At 40.9% G+C, this 22,559-nt stretch overlaps 1 protein-coding gene across 1 annotated transcript; it reads right to left on the bottom strand.

Moving 5' to 3' along the window:
* Positions 1–5,951: 5,951 nt before the first annotated feature.
* Positions 5,952–22,059, bottom strand: ttll12 (tubulin tyrosine ligase-like family, member 12). The gene is made up of 14 exons (XM_035147826.2): positions 21,861–22,059; positions 21,233–21,408; positions 18,834–19,032; positions 14,801–14,960; positions 14,371–14,504; positions 14,011–14,087; positions 11,790–11,906; positions 10,777–10,971; positions 10,330–10,441; positions 9,020–9,171; positions 8,049–8,130; positions 7,815–7,883; positions 7,294–7,432; positions 5,952–6,471 (listed from the first exon to the last, which is right to left on the bottom strand). Exons 1-14 carry the CDS (start codon positions 21,999–22,001, stop codon positions 6,320–6,322), a joined length of 1,905 nt encoding a protein of 634 aa, XP_035003717.1. The 5' UTR covers positions 22,002–22,059; the 3' UTR covers positions 5,952–6,319.
* Between the last annotated feature and the right edge of the window lie 500 nt (positions 22,060–22,559).

Genomic DNA, 22,559 nt, shown 5'->3' with positions numbered 1-22,559 from the left:
ATAGGTTTCAACCACACTTAGTTATTTTTCCACTACAGGGTTTAGAGCCAATCACAGCATGGAGACAGCCTTGGCAAAAGTCACTAATGACCTTCTAATAGCTTCAGATCAGGGATTTGTGTCTGTCCTCGTTCTGTTAGATCTTAGTGCAGCATTCAACACAATTGACCATCAAATTTTATTACAGAGATTAGAACAGTTAATTAGCATTAAAGGAACCGTCCTAAACTGGTTTCAATCCTATTTTTCAGATCGATTCCAATTCGTGCAAATTAATGATGAGTCATCTGTGCGCACCAAAGTTAACCACGGTGTTCCACAGGGCTCTGTGCTCGGCCCAATTTTATTCTCATTATATACGCTTCCACTAGGAAACATTATCAGGACAACACTCTGTAAATTTCCACTGCTATGCGGATGACACCAAATTATACTTGTCAATAAAACCTGAACAATGTAATCAATTAACTAAACTCCAAGCATGTGTCAAGGACATAAAAACCTTGATGACCTGCAATTTCCTCTTATTAAACTCAGATAAAACAGAGGTTCTAATACTTGGCCCTAAACACCTTAGAGATACATTATCTAACAATATAGCTGCGCTAGACGACATTGCCCTTGCTTCCAATGAAACAGTCAGGAACTTGGGAGTGATCTTCGATCCCGATTTGTCCTTTAATTCTCACTTAAAACTTATTTCTAGGACCGCCTTCTTTCACTTGCGTTACATCTCAAAAATCAGACATTTCCTTTCTCAAAAAGATGCAGAAAAAATAATCCAAGCCTTTGTTACATCCAGACTTGATTATTGTAATTCCTTATTATCAGGCTCCAGCAGTAAGTCGGCCTGAATTATTGTCCCAGTCCGCCCCTGGTTACAACAGCAAATATTAGGCAAAATTGTTGCCTGTATGTACAAATCACAAACTGTAATTAATAGAGGATTGCAGCTCCTCTCTTTCTCTCCCTGTCAGTGCTATTAAATCTGTATCAGAATCGGTTTTCAATATAGTAAAAAACACAAAAACAAAAATGTCACTGCACATTGTACCATGTATAACTGTGTACGTGACAAATAAAGCTTATCTTATCTTATCTTATCGAGTACACACAAATTAAGATAAAGTATAGAAAGGCATACAGGCATGTGGAAATGGAGTCTGGTTAGACAGTAACGGTAAGTGGACATGCTCGTTTTCAAGAAATCAAAACAAGTAAAAGACGTAACAAGCTAATAAAGAAAGTAACAGTTTTTCAAATATTGTTTAAATTCAAGGATTTCTTTCTGTATTTTCAGTGGTAGAGAAAGGAGGGAGGGGATGCATGTTAACTGTTCAAATCTTTATCTTAAATCAAAAAGTGTCTAATAAACCCTATGAAGAGCCTTTGTGTTGCCTTTTATTTTTAATGTGATTGACTTTTATTTTTTAATTGTGGCTAAGATACATCTCTTCCAATCCTCAGTATAAGATATAGGTCAATTACAATAAATAAATATGTGGGCACATGGTGATAGTATCTTTGAATTTGGGCCCATTCCCCTCTGAAATCTTCAGGTCCCTATGCATTACTCACGCATCCAGCAAGAGCTTATTATTTTTCTAAGTCCTCGTCTCTAGTGCCGGAGTTTGGCTTCTCTAGCTCGAGAGCTGAGGTAATGAAAATCAAATCAGGCATCCATTGGAGTCTGTGGCAGACCGCCGGCATCTTCTGAGGCAGCTGTATCTATACTGTGCTGCGCTGAAGTCGGAACAGCCTTGTGTTAAAACCACAATGTTTCCGCTGAGAGGTGCGACTTCAGAGGAACTCGATTTAGAGAACTGGTTAGATCTGGCTGTGAGTCAAAGAGCGTATGACCTAGACTTCTTTTTGAAATCTAGATGCCATTACTCACAATGGGCCCCCTCCCTTTCCTATGCTGCTGAAGCTGAGAGGTAACAGTTTTTTTATGGGCCTTAAGTACAACTGTGAGGGACTATGCCAGTCAAGACTCTTTGACACCCTGCCTACAACATTAAAACAAGTAAATAATACAAATAAGCAATACAACATATATTCACAATCTCATATATATATACATATACATATATATATTAATTAAACATAAATTATTAAGTGATTAAATGTAATAAAAATAGATTTGAAAAATAATTTAATGATTTATTAATAAATGAGCTAATACTTCATATAGATAAGCAATAAACATATCCTTCTATTGTGACATTCTTTCTCTGTCATCACAACACATACTTTATGAGCTTAATACCACTGGTGTCTTAACTTAAGGTTGGAAACCTTCATCAATTCCTGGATTTTCAAACAAACACATGATTATGCACTGATATTATCTTAATACAAGAATAAGAATAAATGAAAACACACTTTTAGTCTTAATCACATTTGGATACTTATATCATAATGATATAAGAAAGCTCAATATAAGAAGTTGATTGCAAATGAATGCATTTCATCTTTCTTTTGTCAGACAATTTCTTGTCGGTGCTACTTTGGAGATTTTCCTCCTTTAGTTTTAATTTTTTATTCATATCAGAATCAGAATCAGAATCAGAATTCTTTTTATTGCCAAGTATATTTACACATACAGGAAATTGCCTTGGTGTGGTTGGTGCCTTTGGACATAAAAACAACAATCGGACATAAAACAACAATATATACAGAAAAAACAATAGGTTGTGTTATGGGCACGTGCGGTGCTAAGGTGCAGTGATTGGTTCCGGGATAGTGCCAATAATATATAAGTTATAAGTTATGTGCGGGGGGGGGCAGAGTCAGTGTGATGCAGGGGGTTTGTTTGTGAGCCCCACTGCCATGGGAAAAAAACTGTTCAGGTGGCGCGAGGTTTTGGTCCTGATGGCCCGGAACCTTTTTCCAGATGGGAGTCTCTGGAATAGGTGGTGGCCGGGATGGGAAGGATCAGCAATGATCTTGCCTGCTCTCTTCCTGGTCCTGGAGTGGAACAGGTGTAGGAGAGCCGGCAGGTCACAGCCGATGACCTTCTCAGCTGACCGAATGATCCGCTGCAGTCTGCCCTTGTCCTTGGCAGTGGAGGCAGCGAACCAGACGGTGATTGATGCAGTGAGGATGGACTCAATGATGGCCGTGTAGAACTCGACCATCACTTTCTGCGGCATGTTGAATTTCTTCAGTTGCCGCAGGAAGAACATCCTCTGCTGGGCCTTCTTGATGATGGTGGTGATGTTCTCAGCCCACCTCAGGTCCTGTGCAATTATAGTCCCCAGGAATCTGAAAGATTCCACTGTTTTAACTGGGGAGTCGCACATGGTGAGGGGGGCGGTTTGGGCTGGGCTCCTCCTGAAGTCTGCTATCATCTCTACAGTTTTCGAAGCGTTCAGCTCCAGGAAGTTCTGGCTGCACCAGGAAGCCAGGCTGTCAACTTCCTCTCTGTAGGCGGCCTCGTCCCCATTGGAGATTAATCCAATTAGGGTTGTGTCGTCTGCAAACTTCAGGAGTTTGACAGAGGGGTGGCTGGAGATGCAGTTGTTGGTGTAGAGGGAGAAGAGTAGAGGGGAGAGCACACAACCTTGTGGGGCTCCAGTGCTGATGGTCCGGGGCTCAGAGACAAGCTTGCCCAGCCTCACGCGCTGCTTCCTGTCTGTCAGGAAGTCAGTGATCCACCTGCAGGTGGGCTCAGGCACGCTCAGCTGTGTCAACTTGTCTCGGAGAAGAGCTGGGGCGATAGTGTTGAATGCGGAGCTGAAGTCCACAAACAGGATCCTGGCGTAGGTGCCGGGGGAGTCAAGGTGCTGGAGGATGAAGTGGAGTCCCATGTTGACTGCGTCGTCTACAGACCTGTTGGCTCTGTAGGCAAACTGCAGTGGGTCGAGGAGGTGGTTGGTTATGGCCTTGAGGTGGGTCAGCACGAGGCGCTCAAAGGTCTTCATTACTACAGAGGTCAGGGCGACTGGTCTGTAGTCATTAAGGTCTGTGATCCTCTGCTTTTTGGGAACGGGGATGATGGTGGATGTTTTGAGGCAGGCAGGTACCACGCATTCAGCCAGTGAGGTGTTGAAGATGTCCGTGAACACTGGAGACAGCTGGTCCGCACAGTGTGGAGGGGGAGACAGCGTCTGGTCCAGCTGCCATATGAATGAAGACGTAACCGCCTGTCATACGATAAATAGGTAAAGTTCTGAGACCAACCCACTATATTCAATAAAAGTAAAGTGACAAAGCAAATGAAATAGTTGCAAATAGTCCTATTCTTTGGCAACTGTGGAGAAAAAACTCGAGCAGAAGTGTGCTTCATATGCTTCAACCGGTTGGGCTGAGCGGAGAAAAATTAAGAAGAGGAGAAGTGGGTGGGAAAGAGGGGAGAGAAGAGGGGGGGGGCCAAGGGGGAGGGGGAGAGAGAGAGAGAACAATTGCTTAATTTATAACCGTATGTACGTATGCAAACATTGGGATCTATAAAAACAAACTTGACAGGAGAATGTAAGCACTTCTATGCAAACCTTAACCCATTGGTACGAATATTTTGGAGACGGTAAAGTGGCGATGCAGACCTGAGGAGGGGAATTGAAGTCAGATATTGATCCACTTCAAAATTAACATTAAAACCAAATGCGTTATTTGCGCAGTGTTATCTTCTATAACACTGCGCCTGTATCACCATGTTGGACTTAAGTTTTCATTTTCTTTTATTAATGATATTAGTGCTTTCGCCACCAAAAAGTTGCTCTTCTTCTCTTCGCTTGATGCCATGATTCACCAAAGAAACCCATTTGTCAGCAGGATAATTTGATATTCATGAGGTGCTTTGCATTGACTTTATGGTTGAATGTGGGCGTGAAGAGGGCGGTATATGAGGCCGATCCACATACACACGTTTCGAGGTGGAGTGTGATTTATAAAGGGAACATCGCCTTCAGGTCTGCATGCACAGTTTTATAAATCAGAATCTTTTTTAGCGTATGCCATTTTCAGCCTTTGTGCACACGTACACTTTTAGTATGAATCCTAGGCACTGTTTTATAAATGAGGCTCCTGAAGAGGATTGTTGTTTTTTATATTTTTCTATAAATGATGAATAATAAAAGGTTGTGGAATTCTAGAAGGCTTTCTTGTTAGTTACTAGACCATCTTTACATACAAGGCGAAAATGATCTAGACTGGTAGAACTCAACTTTCTAACTTCTGTGATGTCTGTTTTAAAGCATTGAGCTAACCTCCTCTGATTTACTACCATCTTTTTCAGAGGTCTTATAGTTTCAAGGGTTGTCTGCAATGAAGCTGCTGTACTATTAACAAAGTCATTAACTAGCATGGGAGTGAAGATTTGTTGTTTGTTTTGTTTCCTGTGTTGTACTGACACACGGCTGTGGAGGAAATATCAGAGAAATTCTATCCCAAAATTTGTTTATGATATTATCTGATAAAAAAGAATGTAATTTTTTTCCAAATTCAGTGAAGAGGTTTTGGGGTAAATATTACCTTTTCAATTTCTATGCCATATGTATGAACATGATCAAAAGTGAGTGGGTTTATTTACATGTTAAATAAAACAAGTCTATTAGTGAATTAAATGCAGAACTAATGATCAACATCTAAATTATTGTTGAAATCACCCACGACAATGACTATCTGTGAAAAGCACTGACTGTTGGACCATGTTTAATGACTAGTTTAACAGTTTTCCAGATTGGACAAACAAGGTTGAGGCTTTCAAATGAGCTATAACGTCCTATAGGTCGAGGGTTGATTGAAAAGTCCGATTTAAATATTGCTGTGACTAGAGAAGAGCTATATAAATACAGACCATTTACCATTTAAAACTATCTTCGGAGAATTTACTTTTTGCTTGTAATATTATTATAATATTCTTTATCTTTTCCCCTTTAAGTGGCCGAATAATACTCGTATCGTATGATATGCTTGAATGGAAAAGGTATTTGGAACAAGCAGAATCATTTATGATAAAACTCTTGATGATTTTATTGCTTCTCATTTGTACAGCAGTGTATGGTTTCTAACTGGGTTTATAACAAAATAACTTTGTGATCATTTAATTGGCATGAGACAAAAGGCAACTGGATTCATGAGGGATGGAGCTGGAAAAGCAAACCTTTTTCATTAGTTCTTAAAATCAAAAGGAGGGAAAGGAGAAGGTAAAATGAGAAAATTAATTGTTTATCAGATAAACCAGTTACAGAGCAAATGACAGAGAGAAGGAAAAGCACCGACTTAAACACAAATGTATGTCTATATGTATGTATGTCTGAAAAAAACAGACAGAACAAAACGACAAACACATCACTTGGCACTGATTGTGAGTTGATTATATGACTTGTGTGACTGGGCACTGCTCGGGCTGATCCAGGAACAGCGTCTGGAACATGTGGTTGTAGAAGGATGGATGGTACAGGCAGGCTCGAGTGCAGTCTGGGCTGAAATTCACCTCCAAGATCTGGGGCTGCATGATCCGCTCACCTGCCCCAGAAACACACAAATTAGAAAAAAACAATTGATGATTAGGGTGATAACACACGATACAACATTTTCTGGTCCTATACAAAGACATTCTCAGGTGACAACACTGTGTAAAAGGGTCTGTATTTATATAGTGCTTTTCTAGTCTTGATGACCACTCAAAGTGCTTTACAGTATAGTTATTGCCATTCAGACACACATTCATAGAGTGCATCTATGTGCAGCACTTTCTCTATGAGAAGGGGCAATTTTGGGGTTCAGTATCTTGCCCAAGGACACTTAAGCATGTGGAATGGGGAAGACTGGGATCAAACTGCCGACCTTCTGGTTAGAGGACGAGGACGACTGCTCTACCCCCTCAGCCGCCCGTGTGTGTGGTGTGTGTTTCGGATATTGTGTAAATATGGGTGTATTTGTCTGTCTGTATGTGTGAGTGCCTCTGTGTATATGTGTGTATCAGTTTTCTGTTTGTGTGTTTGTGTGTGTGCGTGTCTCTCTCTCTCTCACTATGTCTGTGGCCCATCAGAACATCCATTCAGTTTTTACCAATCTCTGCAGACAGGCATCATTTGGCACACACATTGCCACAATAAACATCGGCAGTTGCAGGCACACATGTCCCTCCTGTGCATCAGGTGCGCATACTGTGTGTGCGTGTATGCTTTCAATACTATCACGCACTATCACCTCATAGAACAGCTACTCTCATGGACTGAATCCTTTTTATATACATTCTACGATTGAAACAAATGAATGAGTTCTAAATTTAGTGACCGTTGTGTAGTCTTCTCCATCACCATGTAGTATAGAGCAAATGCTCACCATTATCTCCTGTACTCCACTTCAGCATGACGTCTACAGCATATATGGCCCGGGACGATGGGTAGGAGCCAATCCCATATGGAGCTGGTCTAGAGGAGGCTGCCTGGAAAAGCTCCCTGAATGCTTTAAACAACTCTCCCTACAAGAGGTAGTGACAGAAAGAAATAGAAGGCAGAGGATAAGAGCAAAGAAAAGTGTAATTTAAACAAGGTTGCAAGGATTACTAGCCATCAGGCCTGTGGTGTACAATCTGGGGGAGGCTTAAGACACTGGGTCATTGACATAAGATTTGAACTCTCAGAACTTATAGATGCAGAAATTGTCATCTCTTTAAGAGTTCTAATATCTGTAGCAGTCAGAGCCAGTAACAGCTCTTTAATTGTTAAAAAGCAGGAATTACAACCCTGAAGTTAAAACTGGATCTCAGGTTCCTGTAGTTGAAAAGTAGAAGATGTTCTTAATTCCTCAATAAGTTCCTGGAATCTTGTGCAAATGAAAAGGGGTGAAATGTTTACACTTACTTGCACCTCCTTCCATGGATACTGTGGGTTCTGCTTCTCAAACTCTGGGATGAACTCGTCATAGTGCACCTTCAAACAGAAGAACAGTGATGACTTATTACCACACAATTACCATGTTCATAAATACAGATCCAACCGACTAAAGAGCTATGAAATAGATGTCAGTGAAGTTCTTGTAATTGCAGTCTGCTTTTACAGAAGGATAAGCTAAATTGCAAAAAAATGTAAGCATACCTGCTTGAGCTCTACACCATCTGCATAGTTCATAACGGTGAAGTGCTTTTGGTAATCATCAAAATGGTCCAAGAGGAAAGGCCTAGAAAAGAAAACACAAAGATTTAGCAGATGGTAGAGTTGTGGGAATTTCTAGATTCTTAGATGCATCGTGATGCGGACATGGGGGACTCTGCATTGATGCAGTGGCAGAACATAATCGATTCATGTTTAACACGACTTTCATTGTGTTCCTCCGCTGCTTCAGGATGAAAACAAACTGACATAAAAAGGTCCCGTCGTCCTGCACTGTGTCAGAGTCCCCTGTCTGAATCTGCTGTCTCCACACTCCTCCGCTGACCTGCCCTCTACTTTACCAATAAACACTAATCCGAAATTACTAGGACACGTACAATACTTGACGTTTAACTTTGTTTGTTTATGAGGCACACTTTTAAAAACACACTGTGTGTACTCATTCCCCTGCCACACACACAACACGAGACGTAACATGCACAGCCAGGACATCAGGGTTAAAATGACTTAAAAAATGTGGTTTGTGTGTGGAAAGCAACAGAAGCACACACACACACACACACACACACACACACACACACACACACACACACACACACACACACACACACACACACACACACACACACACACACACACACACACACACACACACACACACAGGAGAGAAGTTCTTCCCACAGATTATCACACAACTAATGAGGCTAATGAAGATGTACAGACTTGATATGTAACCGTCAGGATACGCATTTCTATTTTAAATGAGCAAAATCAGATAAAAAACATGGGCACGATCAACCAATACATCATTGCAAAGTGCACAGATTAGAAATCACAGTTCGTAACTCAAACAATTTGTCCAATCATCACATATCTTGCTATGATATCTTCAAAAATATCTTTAAATGAATGGGGGGGAATTAAAAAACAATTTTTAAAGTACATCAAAACTGTACCTGTTAGCAAAACGCAACCAGAAGACATCGTAGACATAAAGACACAGAGGCTGCACAGAGCGCAGCATCAGCATGTAGCGAATGTCAAACTTCACCATTCCCACCTCCTCCCTGTTATACAGTACCGGATCTTCAAGGTACTTGCACACTACCTGGAAAAACAGGACAAACAAAAAAATAATAAACCTGGTAAAGAAAAGGACACAGCCTATTTACTAAATACATTGAAATATATCATATTTGTATGATAATGTGTAGTTAGGGTTAATAGGAGAACAACTCTTTATATGTTCGACTGTTGACTCTTGAAAAGAAACCTTGCTGAAGAATTGATGCGGTAATGATGCATTTTCCAATTGAAACATTGTGTTTAGGACTCATGTTACAGGTCAGAGCAGGAATGCTTATGTTCCCAAATCATGGTGGCATGTTCCACACAGCGTGGGAAACCTGGGTTGCCGGCCCTTCTGGCAGCTGGTATAAATTTAGCCAATCTTCATCAGATAGGTGGACACCCTCCTTGCCATAACTGCAAATAGCATCTTCCCCTCGACATTCAGAAGAGCTATGCTCCTGAACTGACTGATGGTCTTGGAGTTTGGCTCTTTGGGTATGAAGACTGCCACTGCCCTTTTATGATGTAATTATTCCTTTGGGCCACGTTGTTCTCAACGGAGTCCAGAGAAGCTACATCAAGTTCTTACACAGCCATTGGGCCCTGGTGCTGATGATGATCTCGCACGCTGGATGACTTGCTTTCTGAGTTTAAGTTGTGATGGGTCAAACAGAACAGACAAAAAAAGTCAGCCACTCTTGTTTTTAAACACTGGACATGGGTGTGCGTTGAAGTGATGAGCAAGTGGACACAGGAACACGTACGTAATGTTAGAAGAGAGCACCGTGCGGCAGCTTTGTTCAGGTGAACGCCATCTGCACCAAAGACACACATGTCCCCAAAAAGAGGTTGAAATTGCCCTACATCACAGCCAAAAGTAGGCATGGGCCGGAGATATGAACTCTGTTATGGGACTGTTTGAGGGTGTTAAAGAGATTGATTAAATCAAGTTTTATTACTTCGGGCTATCACTTATTAATGTCATTTGAGCCTACAATCCTGTAACAAACACCAAATGCCAGATGGGAAGACATCCAACCAGACCCAGACTTGGAAACAGGACTGTCTGGTGTTAAACAACCAGGCTAAAACAAAAGCAATGCTGCAAATGGACTTTCATGACCTGAAGGCATTTGTGATGCATTGTGAGGTCTTAGGCTAATTGGCTTCATGGTGTCTGTATGTGTGTTGGTACCTTTGGTGTACTCTCCCTCTGCCTGATGATGTAGTTCAGGTTGTTGGTGATGTGTGTGTCCAGTCCACGGGCCAAGTTCCAAGGCTTACAGATCCAGTGGTTATCCTCACCGCTGAAAGATACACCCAGACAATGTACCTGCATGTAGCCAGGCAAGCATCTACCTTGTTAAGCACTGATCAGACTAGGACTGGGCGATATGGACCAACAGTCATTCTCTCTTCTCTTCAAGAGAGATGCAAACATGAGCACAGCTTTTTAGCATTATAAATGGTACTACTGAATCCTATACCTCATTAGAAAATATATCAATGTACTGTAAAAAGTTAATATACCGCCCAGCCCTTAGATCAGACCACCAACTTGTACAAAGGCAACATGTTTTGGTTATATCAAAGAACTCTACACATTTGTTCACATTAGGTTAATACAAAAAAAAACAACAACCTTTCTTGTCTCAGTTGATAATGCTTGATGAACTTTGGAAGTTCTGTCTGGAGGTTGAAGGTCTCTGGTAGCCAATCAGGTCCGGTTCCACTTTTTACTCTGCGGGCCACAGCGGCCAGGCAGTCCTTCACAGTAATGATGTTCTCACAGGGGAATTGGTTGAGCATCACATGCGGTCTCTCCTCACTCAGTTTTCTGTCAGAGAAATGTTTTTTAAATAAAAATGAATGATTGAAAAAAGTCATTGTGTTCTATAGAGGGATATGGGAGTAAAAGTGAGACAAAGTAGGGCTGGGCAGTATGGAAAAAAATCTCATCGCGATAATTTTTTTTCACATCAGTCGAAATCAATACATACTGCGATATAAAACAAAACCAGAATTTTTTATGTACAATGTTCTTCTAATGTACAAACGTTTTTTATAATGCACGAAACATATTTTACTTGCTCGTACAATCATCCTGTGCCACTGCACTTTACTTATAAGATTTCATACAAACCACTACAGTGAAAAGGTGTATATAATGTACATACATTTTTTAAATAAAATCTTTATTCTATTGCCTGCCTCATTCTGGCGTGCATGCTGCTGTAACAACTGAAATTCCCCTGGTGTGTTGTTCTATAAAGTTTTATCTTAACTTAACTTATCTTAAATCAGCTCCACTGCACTAAGGCACATTACTCCGCTGGTCAACAAGTGAACTGATCTTTATAAAAACCTTCTGAATTCATATTTATGTTCCTGGATAAACAGGGCGTCTATAAGACAAATTGTGATTTGTGAATATGGGCCATACAAATAAAATTGGATTGATTGATTCTTCTGCAACAATGAAGTTAAAACACAGCGTTACGTCTTAATCTGTGGGAGGAACGTCTGTCTGCAGGAGTGTGTGTCCCTCTTCACACACAAACTGATAATTCACATGGGATATAATTTGTATTTATGCCATTGAAATGCCTTTGCCTGTATGTGTGCATGTTGTGTGCGTGTTACTTGGTTTCTGACCTAAAATCTTTGATGTGATCATAGCCCCAAATAATATCAGCTTCCTCCTCTTCTTCTGTCAGCTGGAACTGCGGATGTGTCAGGTTGTTTCTTACTTGGGACATTACAGTGTAAACTCTGGAAACAAAGCAGAGAACAGGTGGAATATGAGGAAAGACAGTAGGACAACAGGCACAAGAGGAAAGAACACAGAGACACTGTAATATAATGGATTACAAAAACTGAAAAAAGCCCTGCTACAGGATGGCAGCCCATAAATACAAATAAAAGGGAAGCTCAGTCCTGGGTCCTGTCTCAGAAAGCAGCTTTAAAAACCTGACCGAAAAAACTCAAGAGTTTTGGGTTTTAGAACAGGCTATTAAAATAAGTTTACTCAACTCAGAGTTTGCATCATCACTGCAGCAATGGAAAAAAAATTTGAGCCACCTACTTCTTCCCAGTGGAATTGTAAATATATTAATGAGTAAAAATGCAGATTATGAGCATATAGAAGAGAAAGAAATGAAAGGTTTTCTCAAAGTGTGTGTGTGTGTGTGTGTGTTGCTTATGTTTAATTTATATAAAAGGTGCAACCCAACAGGCATAAAATGTTCTTAGCAGCAACTGAAGTTGAAATATAGAAATATAGTCCAAATACAATATTATTGTATTACTAACCATTGTGATGTTTAGCTTACCCTACTTAACACAACATTCAGTTGCTACATTAAAATGTGACAAATGGCAAAATGTTCTCAGATAAAAAAGAGCAAAGATTTCTGCCTTTACAACACCACCAGTATTTTACATTGTCTATTTGAAAGCATCACTTAAATGCTTTTATACTATTATGTATGTATTTGAACGATTATGATGTGGCCTACACACTGTTGTGAAAACGATTCAAATTAGGTGGGGCACATTCCTTGGTGAAGTTATAATTTCGCTGCATGATCTTAATCTTCTAACAGACTTCCATGCAGTTGTAAGTTGTCAACTCCAGAAACTATTCATAATGTGTTAGTGCAGAGCACAACCCGTTGATGTTCATTACAGGATGATGTAAACACCTCGTCAGCTGCCACAGATCCAGAGAGGCCTACTTATGTTTACACTTTATAAACAGTATCTTAACAGTTGATGATACAGCAGTCTTGTTAAAAAAATACATTTGGCACCTTTTGCATCACAGAACAATGGAAATTACAATGAGGGAGAGCTTGCACCCATGTCCACAGCCTAACTTGACTCTATGAGAGTCACAATACAATGGAACTAGGCAACCTGAACTGTAAATTACTTTCTGGTGTTCCTACAGTTCCCTGTAAAGCAGCAGAAGAAGATATAAAGAAATTCAAAAATTAGACTGAGAAATGGAACACAAGGCCGAAAATGCAAAAGACGAATAGAAAGTACAACTGGTGGTAAATCATATAAAAAGGTAGGTAAGGTGCTCCAGGTGAATTACTTCACTGAACTTAAAAAAGATCTACTATACAACTGCAATTGCACTTGCAGGAAATAAAGAAAGTGATGGGCCAATCAGAAATGAAGCAGCATATTGTGTGTCTGACTGAAAAGGGTACTTCACATTATAATAATAATAATAATAATAATAATAATAATAATAATAATAATAATAAATAAGTGCTTCACAAACAAACAGACCCTGGGATGCTAAGGACTAATTTACAGCATCCCTGTGTGATTTAGGTCCAAACAACAAAACGTGCCCATTTTTGTCTGCATTTATTGAGTGTTTAGATCAATTTCCGACATGGAAACAACTGGTTATTTTTCATTATATTATTAAAAATATATACTTTTTGTACTGGCAGTGGTTATTATTGGCCTACTATTAAAGGGAAAACACTGTATTATATATATTTCCCATGTTAGCTACAGAATGTACACTAGATTTACTACAGCAAAAACATTCCATGGCAATCAGGCAACATTTGCTAAGATAAGTTCATGAACCAACTGACAGATATTGCAGTTCGGCAAAGAACATTTGGTTCTTGGGGAACTCAAACATTATGAATGAATATAATGTCTATCTGTGAGCTTCCCATTTTCTAAACACATCACTTTTACAACATAATGCCACTGATTTAATGATGGAGGACCTGGATTACTGTCATATTTGCACTTCACAAAAATATGCTGCTTACATATTTTGCTTACAATATCTGTGCATCCATTTAGATATCTAGTGGAGAACAACAGAGTTTAGTCTTACTTAAGGATTTTGTCCTTGGGCACAGTGTAGGGTTGGATTTCCACTGGAAGCTGCTCCTTGTTTTCTCGTGAAATCATCTAGAGAAACACAGGCCGGTTAAGACTTAAAAGTAGGAATATATTACATTTTTTAAAAATCTAAAAAAAAATCTACTCCATATCACACTCCAGTTATTATTTTACCTATGAACAAAAACACACATACACTTCCTAAAAAACATTCTGCACATTAATTAATTAATCGTAAAACTTTGGAAGGGATTGAAATGGAAAATAGTGTCTGTATAGAAATATATACAGACACACAATTTCTTTGTATGATGACAATGTAAAGATCTTGAATCACATCAATAGTTTTCACCTCATAGTATGAGTCCGGGGGTTCAGTAGTGGCACTGCTGACCCCTTCTAGATCAGTAGGGATCCATGGTAACAGTCGGCATCGCCTCACCAGGGGGTTTGCCTCCCCGTATGTGTAATCACGGGTTACTTCATCTGTGGAAACAATAAGATGGTACAGATGATACAATTCTGCTGTGTGGAAATGTTGCCTCATTAAATTGGTTCCTACTAAAGACATAAATCTTTAACTGGTTTCCTCTTGTGGTTAGTTCCACATTTGTGTGCCATTGTAAATAATTGTCACCAAATAGACAGTTTTTATACAGATGCCACAAGACTTTACTTTGTGACCACTTCCCTTCTTGTGACTAAATGGGCAGCATCTATATAGCACTTTTCCATTCTTATCAACCACTCAAAGCACTTCAGACTAGTAAATCACATTTCACCTCCTTCCTGCAGGTCCTGCAGAGGCCAGAGGACAGTGTAGGCAACTTGGCCATGTGTGTAGAAAAAGGGAGCCATGCCACAGCTGGGCTGATCAGAGTGCTGTACCTGGGAGCCAAACTCATCCATGATGTACCACACAGGAACCTTCTCCTCTGCTGACTGCACATGAACACACAAGGAGAAGAGTGACGACCGAGAGATAACTGACACAATGACTATGTCCACAAACTTTTATATTTCAATCTGCCTTCAGGGTTGCATTATATTCATTTAGCATATCCTTTTGTGCAATGTTGCGCGGGATGAGAGGTTTATTGGAACAGCTTGTTTGTGCTTACAGACACAGGTTAGAGAAGGAGCAGAGCAAATGTATGCTTGATCAGGAGCTATTTGAGAGAGGGGGTAGGCTTTTTGGTCAAAGCACAGCAAAATGTGAAAATAAAATGAAAGAATAATGCCCTCAAAATAAAGAATACAGTAATCAAAAAAGATAGACTCCATAACATCCGCATACTAATATGGTCACAATAATAATAATGAAAATAATAATGAAAGAATGTTGATCAGTGTTCCTTCTCTTTTCAAGAAACCATTTTTCAAGACCTGAGTAATAGATGAGAATCAAGCTCTAGACTGATAGGTTTCTCACTGTGGAAGTCGCATTTAAAACATATATGTAATCATCCATGACTCTGTAATTAGAGGACAACAACTGTCACTAAGTATGCAGTACAGAAACATGTGGCTATAGACCTGAATCCCACTGACCATTCTATTCTACTGGATCAGCTACAGCAGCCTGATCTCTAATAATGCAAATTGCGTAAACACACATGACCCTGGAGTTTCCAATTCAGCCGTTGACCTATCGCATTTGAGCAGGCTTTGGTTGTCAGTGTGGAGAGCAAATGAGGCAGAACACATTGACCAAAATGCATTGGCAATCTGCTTTTTAATTAATCTGCATTCATTTGCAGACAGCTGTTAATAGAGATTAGCCTGGACCTAAAATACCTACAAAAAGTATCACTGTTTTTTGTGTGGAGAAACGTTCAACTTATGTGATAAAAGAAACTATTCGGAATGTACACAGTTTAAGGAGAAAGAAAGAGGGAGTCTTTGCCCTCACATGCGCGGTCTACATAAAAATAATGGCCATTGCCCCAGAGACTAAGACTACGTTCACACAGTAAGCCCAAGTGGCCCGAATCTCATTTCCCCCCCCCATGTGACCCAGATCTGATTGTTTAATGACAGTGTGAACAGCACAAATCACATGGAATCTGATCTTTTCATATGTGGTTCTAAATCAGATACAGATCTTTTTTTTTTATGCAGGCAAAGGGGCGGGCAGGTCTTTTTGGAGAGGCGTTGACAGAAGGTAGCCCCTTGATATCTTGAAGTTTTGGATGAAATCTGTTTCATTGAAGCCATTCATGAAACGATCCCACCGTTCCTGGCTCAGACTCCACACACAACTCTGTACAGAAGAGCAGCCTTTACAAAAGCCATAATTACAATTTCAACTGTCTTTCTCTTCATTCTTCTCCTACTCGTCAACTGCTTCCACATTCGCCTGCTTCCACTGCACAATAACCATGTTTATTACAGACTTTTTCTCCTTGTTTACTTCCATACACGGTCTTGTTGTTCTGCATATGCTGGTCACATCAGGGCCACGACTAATTCATATTGGAGTTGGTTATGGCCACATTTTTAAAAGATAATGTGAACAGCTACATCAAAAATATTTTATAATTGAGCACTAATGCTTGCAGTGTGAACATAGTCTAATTAGTCATCAGACGATAGCCGATGGGTTCAGAGATAGAGGAAGATGTGAGAGGAAACTTAAATCAACAGAATATAGCAACGAATCCTGTCATTTGATCTCCTAATTGTTGAGGGTGTGTTAAATACCCAAACCCACAAGCAGCAAAGGCAATAGTGCTTGTGAGGCATAACTGTTCCATAAGCATCCTTCAATTACAAAAAAATTTGCCAACTTTAAGCAAATTACGCTCAGACAGATTCAAATAGCAGAGTTGCAGAACCAAGCACAAAATAGTTTTTACCAATATCTTCAAACACAGTGCCTGTATACGCAATTATGACTTCAGTTTTCATATAGCCTATTTTTTGTTTGAAATCATGAAATAACTGAACATGAGTCCACTTCCAGGCGCACTGGATACCACTTAAATAAATAAACTAGTCACCGGTCACATTTCCATTCCAAATTATATTCCAGGGTGGAGGTTAAGATATCACTGATTGTGGTGATCAATTTGGCGAGGTGAAAAGAAACCAGTCCAATTGCTGTGAATATGTGCATCACTCCTCTTCTTCAATTTATTGCACTTCCCCATCCTCAAATCCACTGTTGAACTGTTCAATAACAGTATGACAATGCATAAAAACACAATTCATAACATACACAACGTAGAAAGCGAATCACAATACACGACAAACAAGCGTAAACAAACATACCCCGCTGGCTGCACACAACCAAGAGGGAATGAGTCCACTTGAAAATGCTAAATCTAAAAACGGGCAATGTAACCTCAGCTTTAGCTATGAAAACCTGTAAGCAGCATTTGAACTGCACTGTTTCCCATGTCTTCTAAGCAAGCAAGAATTGCGGCACCTTAAAGTGTCCGTTTGCGATATTGATTTTAAAGCAGTTCGTACTTAACGTCATCAGCACCAAATAAATCAATAGAAACAATATAATATTCATGGCAATAAATCAAATACATATAAACAAACAATATCTCAAAATTAACTATGGCAGTTAAAATGTGGGCGGGCTCAGGAGGTAGAGCGGGTCTTCCATGAACCAGAAGATTGACAGTTTAATCCCAGTCTCCGCAATCCCCCAACCCTACGTGTACTTGGGCAACATACTGAACCCCAAACTGCCCCTGACAGCTGTGCTGGCACCGTATGGGTGATATATGATGCTGCACATAGATGCACTGTATGAATGTGAAACTACTCACAGCTCAAAGTTTTTTTCTATTCACGCATTCACAGTCATAAACTATTTTCAAACATGCACTGCAGTCCCTCAGTATTTTCATGTGTCAACGCAAATGTCCGAGGGAGACGCTCCGCAGTTTCTGGGGACTTTCTCCACCTAACCTCCTAGTATAAAGCCTGTAGAAAGGTTGATGACGCTTCTAACACGGACAGACACAAACATTTAAAAAGGAAAAAGAAAACAAATATCTCTTCGTGAAAAAGCGCTGTCATACACGTAGAAGAATCAGACGAAGATGTCAAGAGAGTTTGTGGTGATAACAACTGACGACGGTGTCTGGGTGTTGTCAAGAAAATCACGTGATCTACGCAGCAGTTATTCCGTCTGTCTGCTGCACCCGGCGGCTCCACCTCGCGCCTGAATAATGAGGAGGATTTGTTGCTGTTGTGAACTTGTCTGTGCAGAAAACCACCCACTGTGTTGTGCATGTGTGAAAGGCCAACTCTGGGTAAACTCTAAACGTCTATAAAGAGTAAAGCGCTTTAAACAGACATTTTATCATTTAGCTTTAAATCCTGCTGTGTCATTGCTTAAGGACTACGTGAATGGAAGGATTAGGAGAGAACAAGTGTTCAATGACCACAAAGATTTCCTGGCCCATGTTCATAGTAGTTTGTTCACACGAAAAAAGTGTTTGTCTTTTATGGTGATGTGATCATCATTTACGTTTGACTTCGTTGTATATGACTTTTAGATATTCTCTTTACTGACTGAATCTGTATTTGCTTCTCATATCACAATAAGAACTGTATTCATGGTTCTGACCATGTCACTTACAATAAACGTCTCCGCTTTTGTCACCTGAATGTGTTCAAAGCTGGATAAGAAACCCCAAAGCTAACTGGGATAGTTGAAAACAAACTCTGTAGGTAACCAGGACGGCTGAAGTTAGGTAAAGTGACGGGGGGTGACGAAGGGATACTTTGAGTATGTTGAACTTGCTTCATAGTACAGGCCCGTGGCCGAGTGGAAACTTTTTCTGAACATACCCCCTGAGAGAGGTGATAAGTCTGGTTGTACTTCCACATGCTCTCCATCACGTCCTCCACCGTGTCCGGGTCGGGGACCTCACCATGGAAGTCCACCCCCATGAGATCAGCCATTCTCGACAGCAGGCCCGGGATCTGCTCCAGCTGCTGACGAGTGTGATCCACACGGTACGTCCATGCATGGTCCACCAAGAAAACACTGGAAGAAGATAGAAGCTCAGGATTAAAGTTCATTTTCAAGTGCCCATAATTCCTTAAACTCGCTGTTTATGTAAACAGCACAGGGACCCTCTGAAGACTCAAGCTCATGTTGAAGACACGGTGAAGCACTCCACAGAGCTGGGAGACACAGGCTTTGAGCGCCTTGGGGCTGCCACCATCGGGGCCCGCAGCCTTGCCTGGGTGGAGTTTCCTCAGCTCTCTTCTAACATGGTGAGGTGTGAAGGAAACTTTAGAGGATGCAGGCTGGGGAGGAGGAGGCTTGGAGTCGTCAGGAAGAAGACAGTCAGCTTGTGAGCCAGAGGAGGTGTAAGGAGGAGGGGGAGGGGGACCCTCACAGCAATTTGGGGGACAGTCAGGGGGAGGGGCGAGGAGTGGTGTTTGGAGACAGACCGCAGAAGAGTTGGGGGCAGGGGCCGCTGTATCAAATCTGTTAAAAGATAGATTAAATTCATTGGCCATGTCCAAGCTGCCCTCAGCTCCTCTTCCGCTAGCTGGTCTGAAGCCGGTGATGGTCTTCATTCCACACCAGACCTCCCTCATGTTGTTCTGCTGGAGTCTCCCCTCTTGATCTTCATCGTGTCTCCCCCGGAACTGTGGCCGGGTTGTGCGCCTGCCTTCTCCCTCGGGCTGTGAAGCTGTCCGTGGTCTCTGTGTCCGAAGCCAGGGACTGTTTATGTTTATTTATCGCAAGTCATATCGTCATCGTGATATTCAACAAGGTAATCACATATCGCATGTTTTCCTAATATCGTGCAGCCCTGATATATATATATATATATATATACACATATATACACAGACACAACTAGTAAAGCTTATTATCATTCATGATTACATAGATAATCTCTTGTATTCTGATTTATAATCTTAAATTGTAGGCCCCAACCTGCATGAAGTAGTGTGTGTGGGTAAACAGTATTACATTTGAGACACTAGCCATTGCCAGGCTAGGTGCACCTGGTGTTCAGACTAAAATCTATGTTTTTCTTTGTGTGTGTGTCTGTGAAGATGGCAATGAAACTGAACTCTAAACAAATGCAGTATGTTAGACAGGGGTGGGGGCAGGGGCAGTTTGGGCTGAATATGTGGAGAATGTGTGGCCTTCACATAGTGACTGTTAGTAGCCGTTGCTGGCTGGTTTTAATCTTGAAGTTGGTTAGTGTGTGTGTGTGCGTCACATCGCAGTTCAGTCTCGCACCTGTCTGATAATGCCTGTTGTGGAGACTGCACATCTGTGGCATACAATACACTGTACTTTAACTTGTTCTCATGCCTAACTTACTATATTACAGCCTAAACTCCATTAGCTTTTTTCAACATCACACATACATGAATGCACTGTGCTCATTAAGAAACTGTGACCTACCCTTAGAAAGAATTCAAGCAGCTGCCACTAGGTCAGATAGGACAGATAGGAAAGGTGTTGTTTTGTCTAGAAAATGCGCACGCTTACGCACACAGAACATACAGCCGATAACGCAGGAACAAGGTTTCTCACTCCAATGAACAACAACACCATATCTGCAAAAATACTGACGACCCACAAGGCTTCAGCTGAAGGCCTGTCTGTGAAACATGAAACCAAACACTGTCAGAATGTGAAGATTTTCCCAGCTACTGTCAGAGGAGGGGCGAACCTGGGAGCGGCTCCTCATCATTCGCGGATTCCAGTGCCAATAGGCTGGGACCACGCCTGCGCACCAGCAAGGGAGAGCCAAGGTCCAAACCACGGTGACTCCCCCTCATTATAAATATTGCACCCGCCGTCCGTTCGGCGCGACTCTAGACTACCCCGTGCTATTAGACGGCCGGGGCTGTGCGTTGCGTGCCCATAGCTATGTTGTAGCTTTTCATTGCTTCTAAATAAATACTTGTTGAACCAAACCGAGACCGGCTCTTCTCATACCTCGGGACAAAAGAACACGACACTGGTCACAGACAAACACTCTCTACATTGTACAGTTGAGAGATAGTAATATGGTATCAGGAATATTATATAGTGTCTATTACAAAACTAGTGAAATGCTTATGTTATGTTCCAAATGAGACCCATGGAACAAGTTTGTGACTAAACACATGTAGACATTGCAGAATCTCATAACAATTTACACATTTGTGTAAATTCGACATAATATAGGGATATTAAGAGGGATATTGACGTCATGGGGCGCCCTCACCTGGTCGGTTCTGAAGCTTCCAGCCCACTGGCCCTGGTCACAACCACTTTACTGCGGATCATTGGTATGGGATTGTCCTTCCTCTTCTCCTCGTTGTTTCCATTTTCCTCCTCGTCTTCCTCGTCATCTTCTTGTTGGATTTGCATGATACCGAAGACCTCCCCAGCATCGTAAATCTATGAATATAAACACAATGAGTCCATTTTTTATGGCATCACCAAACTCCATTGGAGAAACTTAATATTTTAAGGTTTGGTTGTGTGCTGCCACTAGCACACGCCGCTAATGGGGCTGATTTAACCATTTTAAAGTCCTGTTAAGTCCACTCTCCAACCCTGCACATACATCCCACTTCCCAAAGCATCATTTGTTTTATAACTTGTCATCAAACTTCCTGGTTCCTCAGCCTGTAAGGTTCTTCCACTTCGCATACAACCAAAGATCATGTGAACCGACTAGAACGCTCAATGTCTTCAATTTCTGATTGGTGCATTATTTCCTGCAGAGTTTGCCAGAGGGACTTTGGCGTTTAGTTGCAGGTGTTTGACATGTTATGGATGTCTACTAGGAAAGACCCCACACCCTGCCTGTAGTTGTGATGATTTAACAGGAGAGGAAGAACACAAACCTCGTTTGTAATTTTTTGATGCAGGCTCTTCCAGTAGATGTGGGGGATTCCTGAGGCCCTAAGGGCTCCGGTATGAAGGGCCAGAAATGACGAGAAGTGCTCGTCCACGTCTCCATCCATCGCGATCTGCTCTGCTGACATGATTCACGTGGAGTAAGATCAGGAAGACCCGGAAGAAGGAGAGTGTGACACACGATCCAGCACTTCTTCTTCTGATTTTACTGGCGGTTGGACAAACAAGCTTATAGCTGCATTACCGCCACCTACCGGACTGGAGTGTGGAACATTAGATTGGCAGTAAAACAAAATAAAACGAAATTACACTGCAATATATATATATATATATATAAGTATATAATATATATATATATATATATATATATATATATATATATATATACTTATTATTCAACCAGTTTTTTTCAGATACCTAGTGAGGTGTTTATATACTCTCCAAGTAGGTTAGATACAGTGGCATTTAGTTTTTCTATCTTTAATGCAGATGCCAATTCCTTTCTCTCCTTCTCATATCCTTACTGTCCAGTAGTGCATGCTCATCAGATTCAAGATGAAAACAGAGTGAGCATTTCCCAGTGCTCTGTTTACCTTTTTTATAAAGTGAAAGATTGGGTCCTGTTTGTCCTATCCTGAGACGGGAAAAGACTTCAATTGTGTTTCTATCCAGCCTCCTGCCCATAC

This window comes from Hippoglossus stenolepis, chromosome 22 (genome assembly GCF_022539355.2).
Source record: "Hippoglossus stenolepis isolate QCI-W04-F060 chromosome 22, HSTE1.2, whole genome shotgun sequence".
Classification (NCBI taxonomy): Eukaryota; Metazoa; Chordata; class Actinopteri; order Pleuronectiformes; family Pleuronectidae; genus Hippoglossus; species Hippoglossus stenolepis.
The sequence above is the reverse complement of the archived record's forward strand: the minus strand, read 5'-3'. Positions and strand labels throughout refer to the sequence as shown.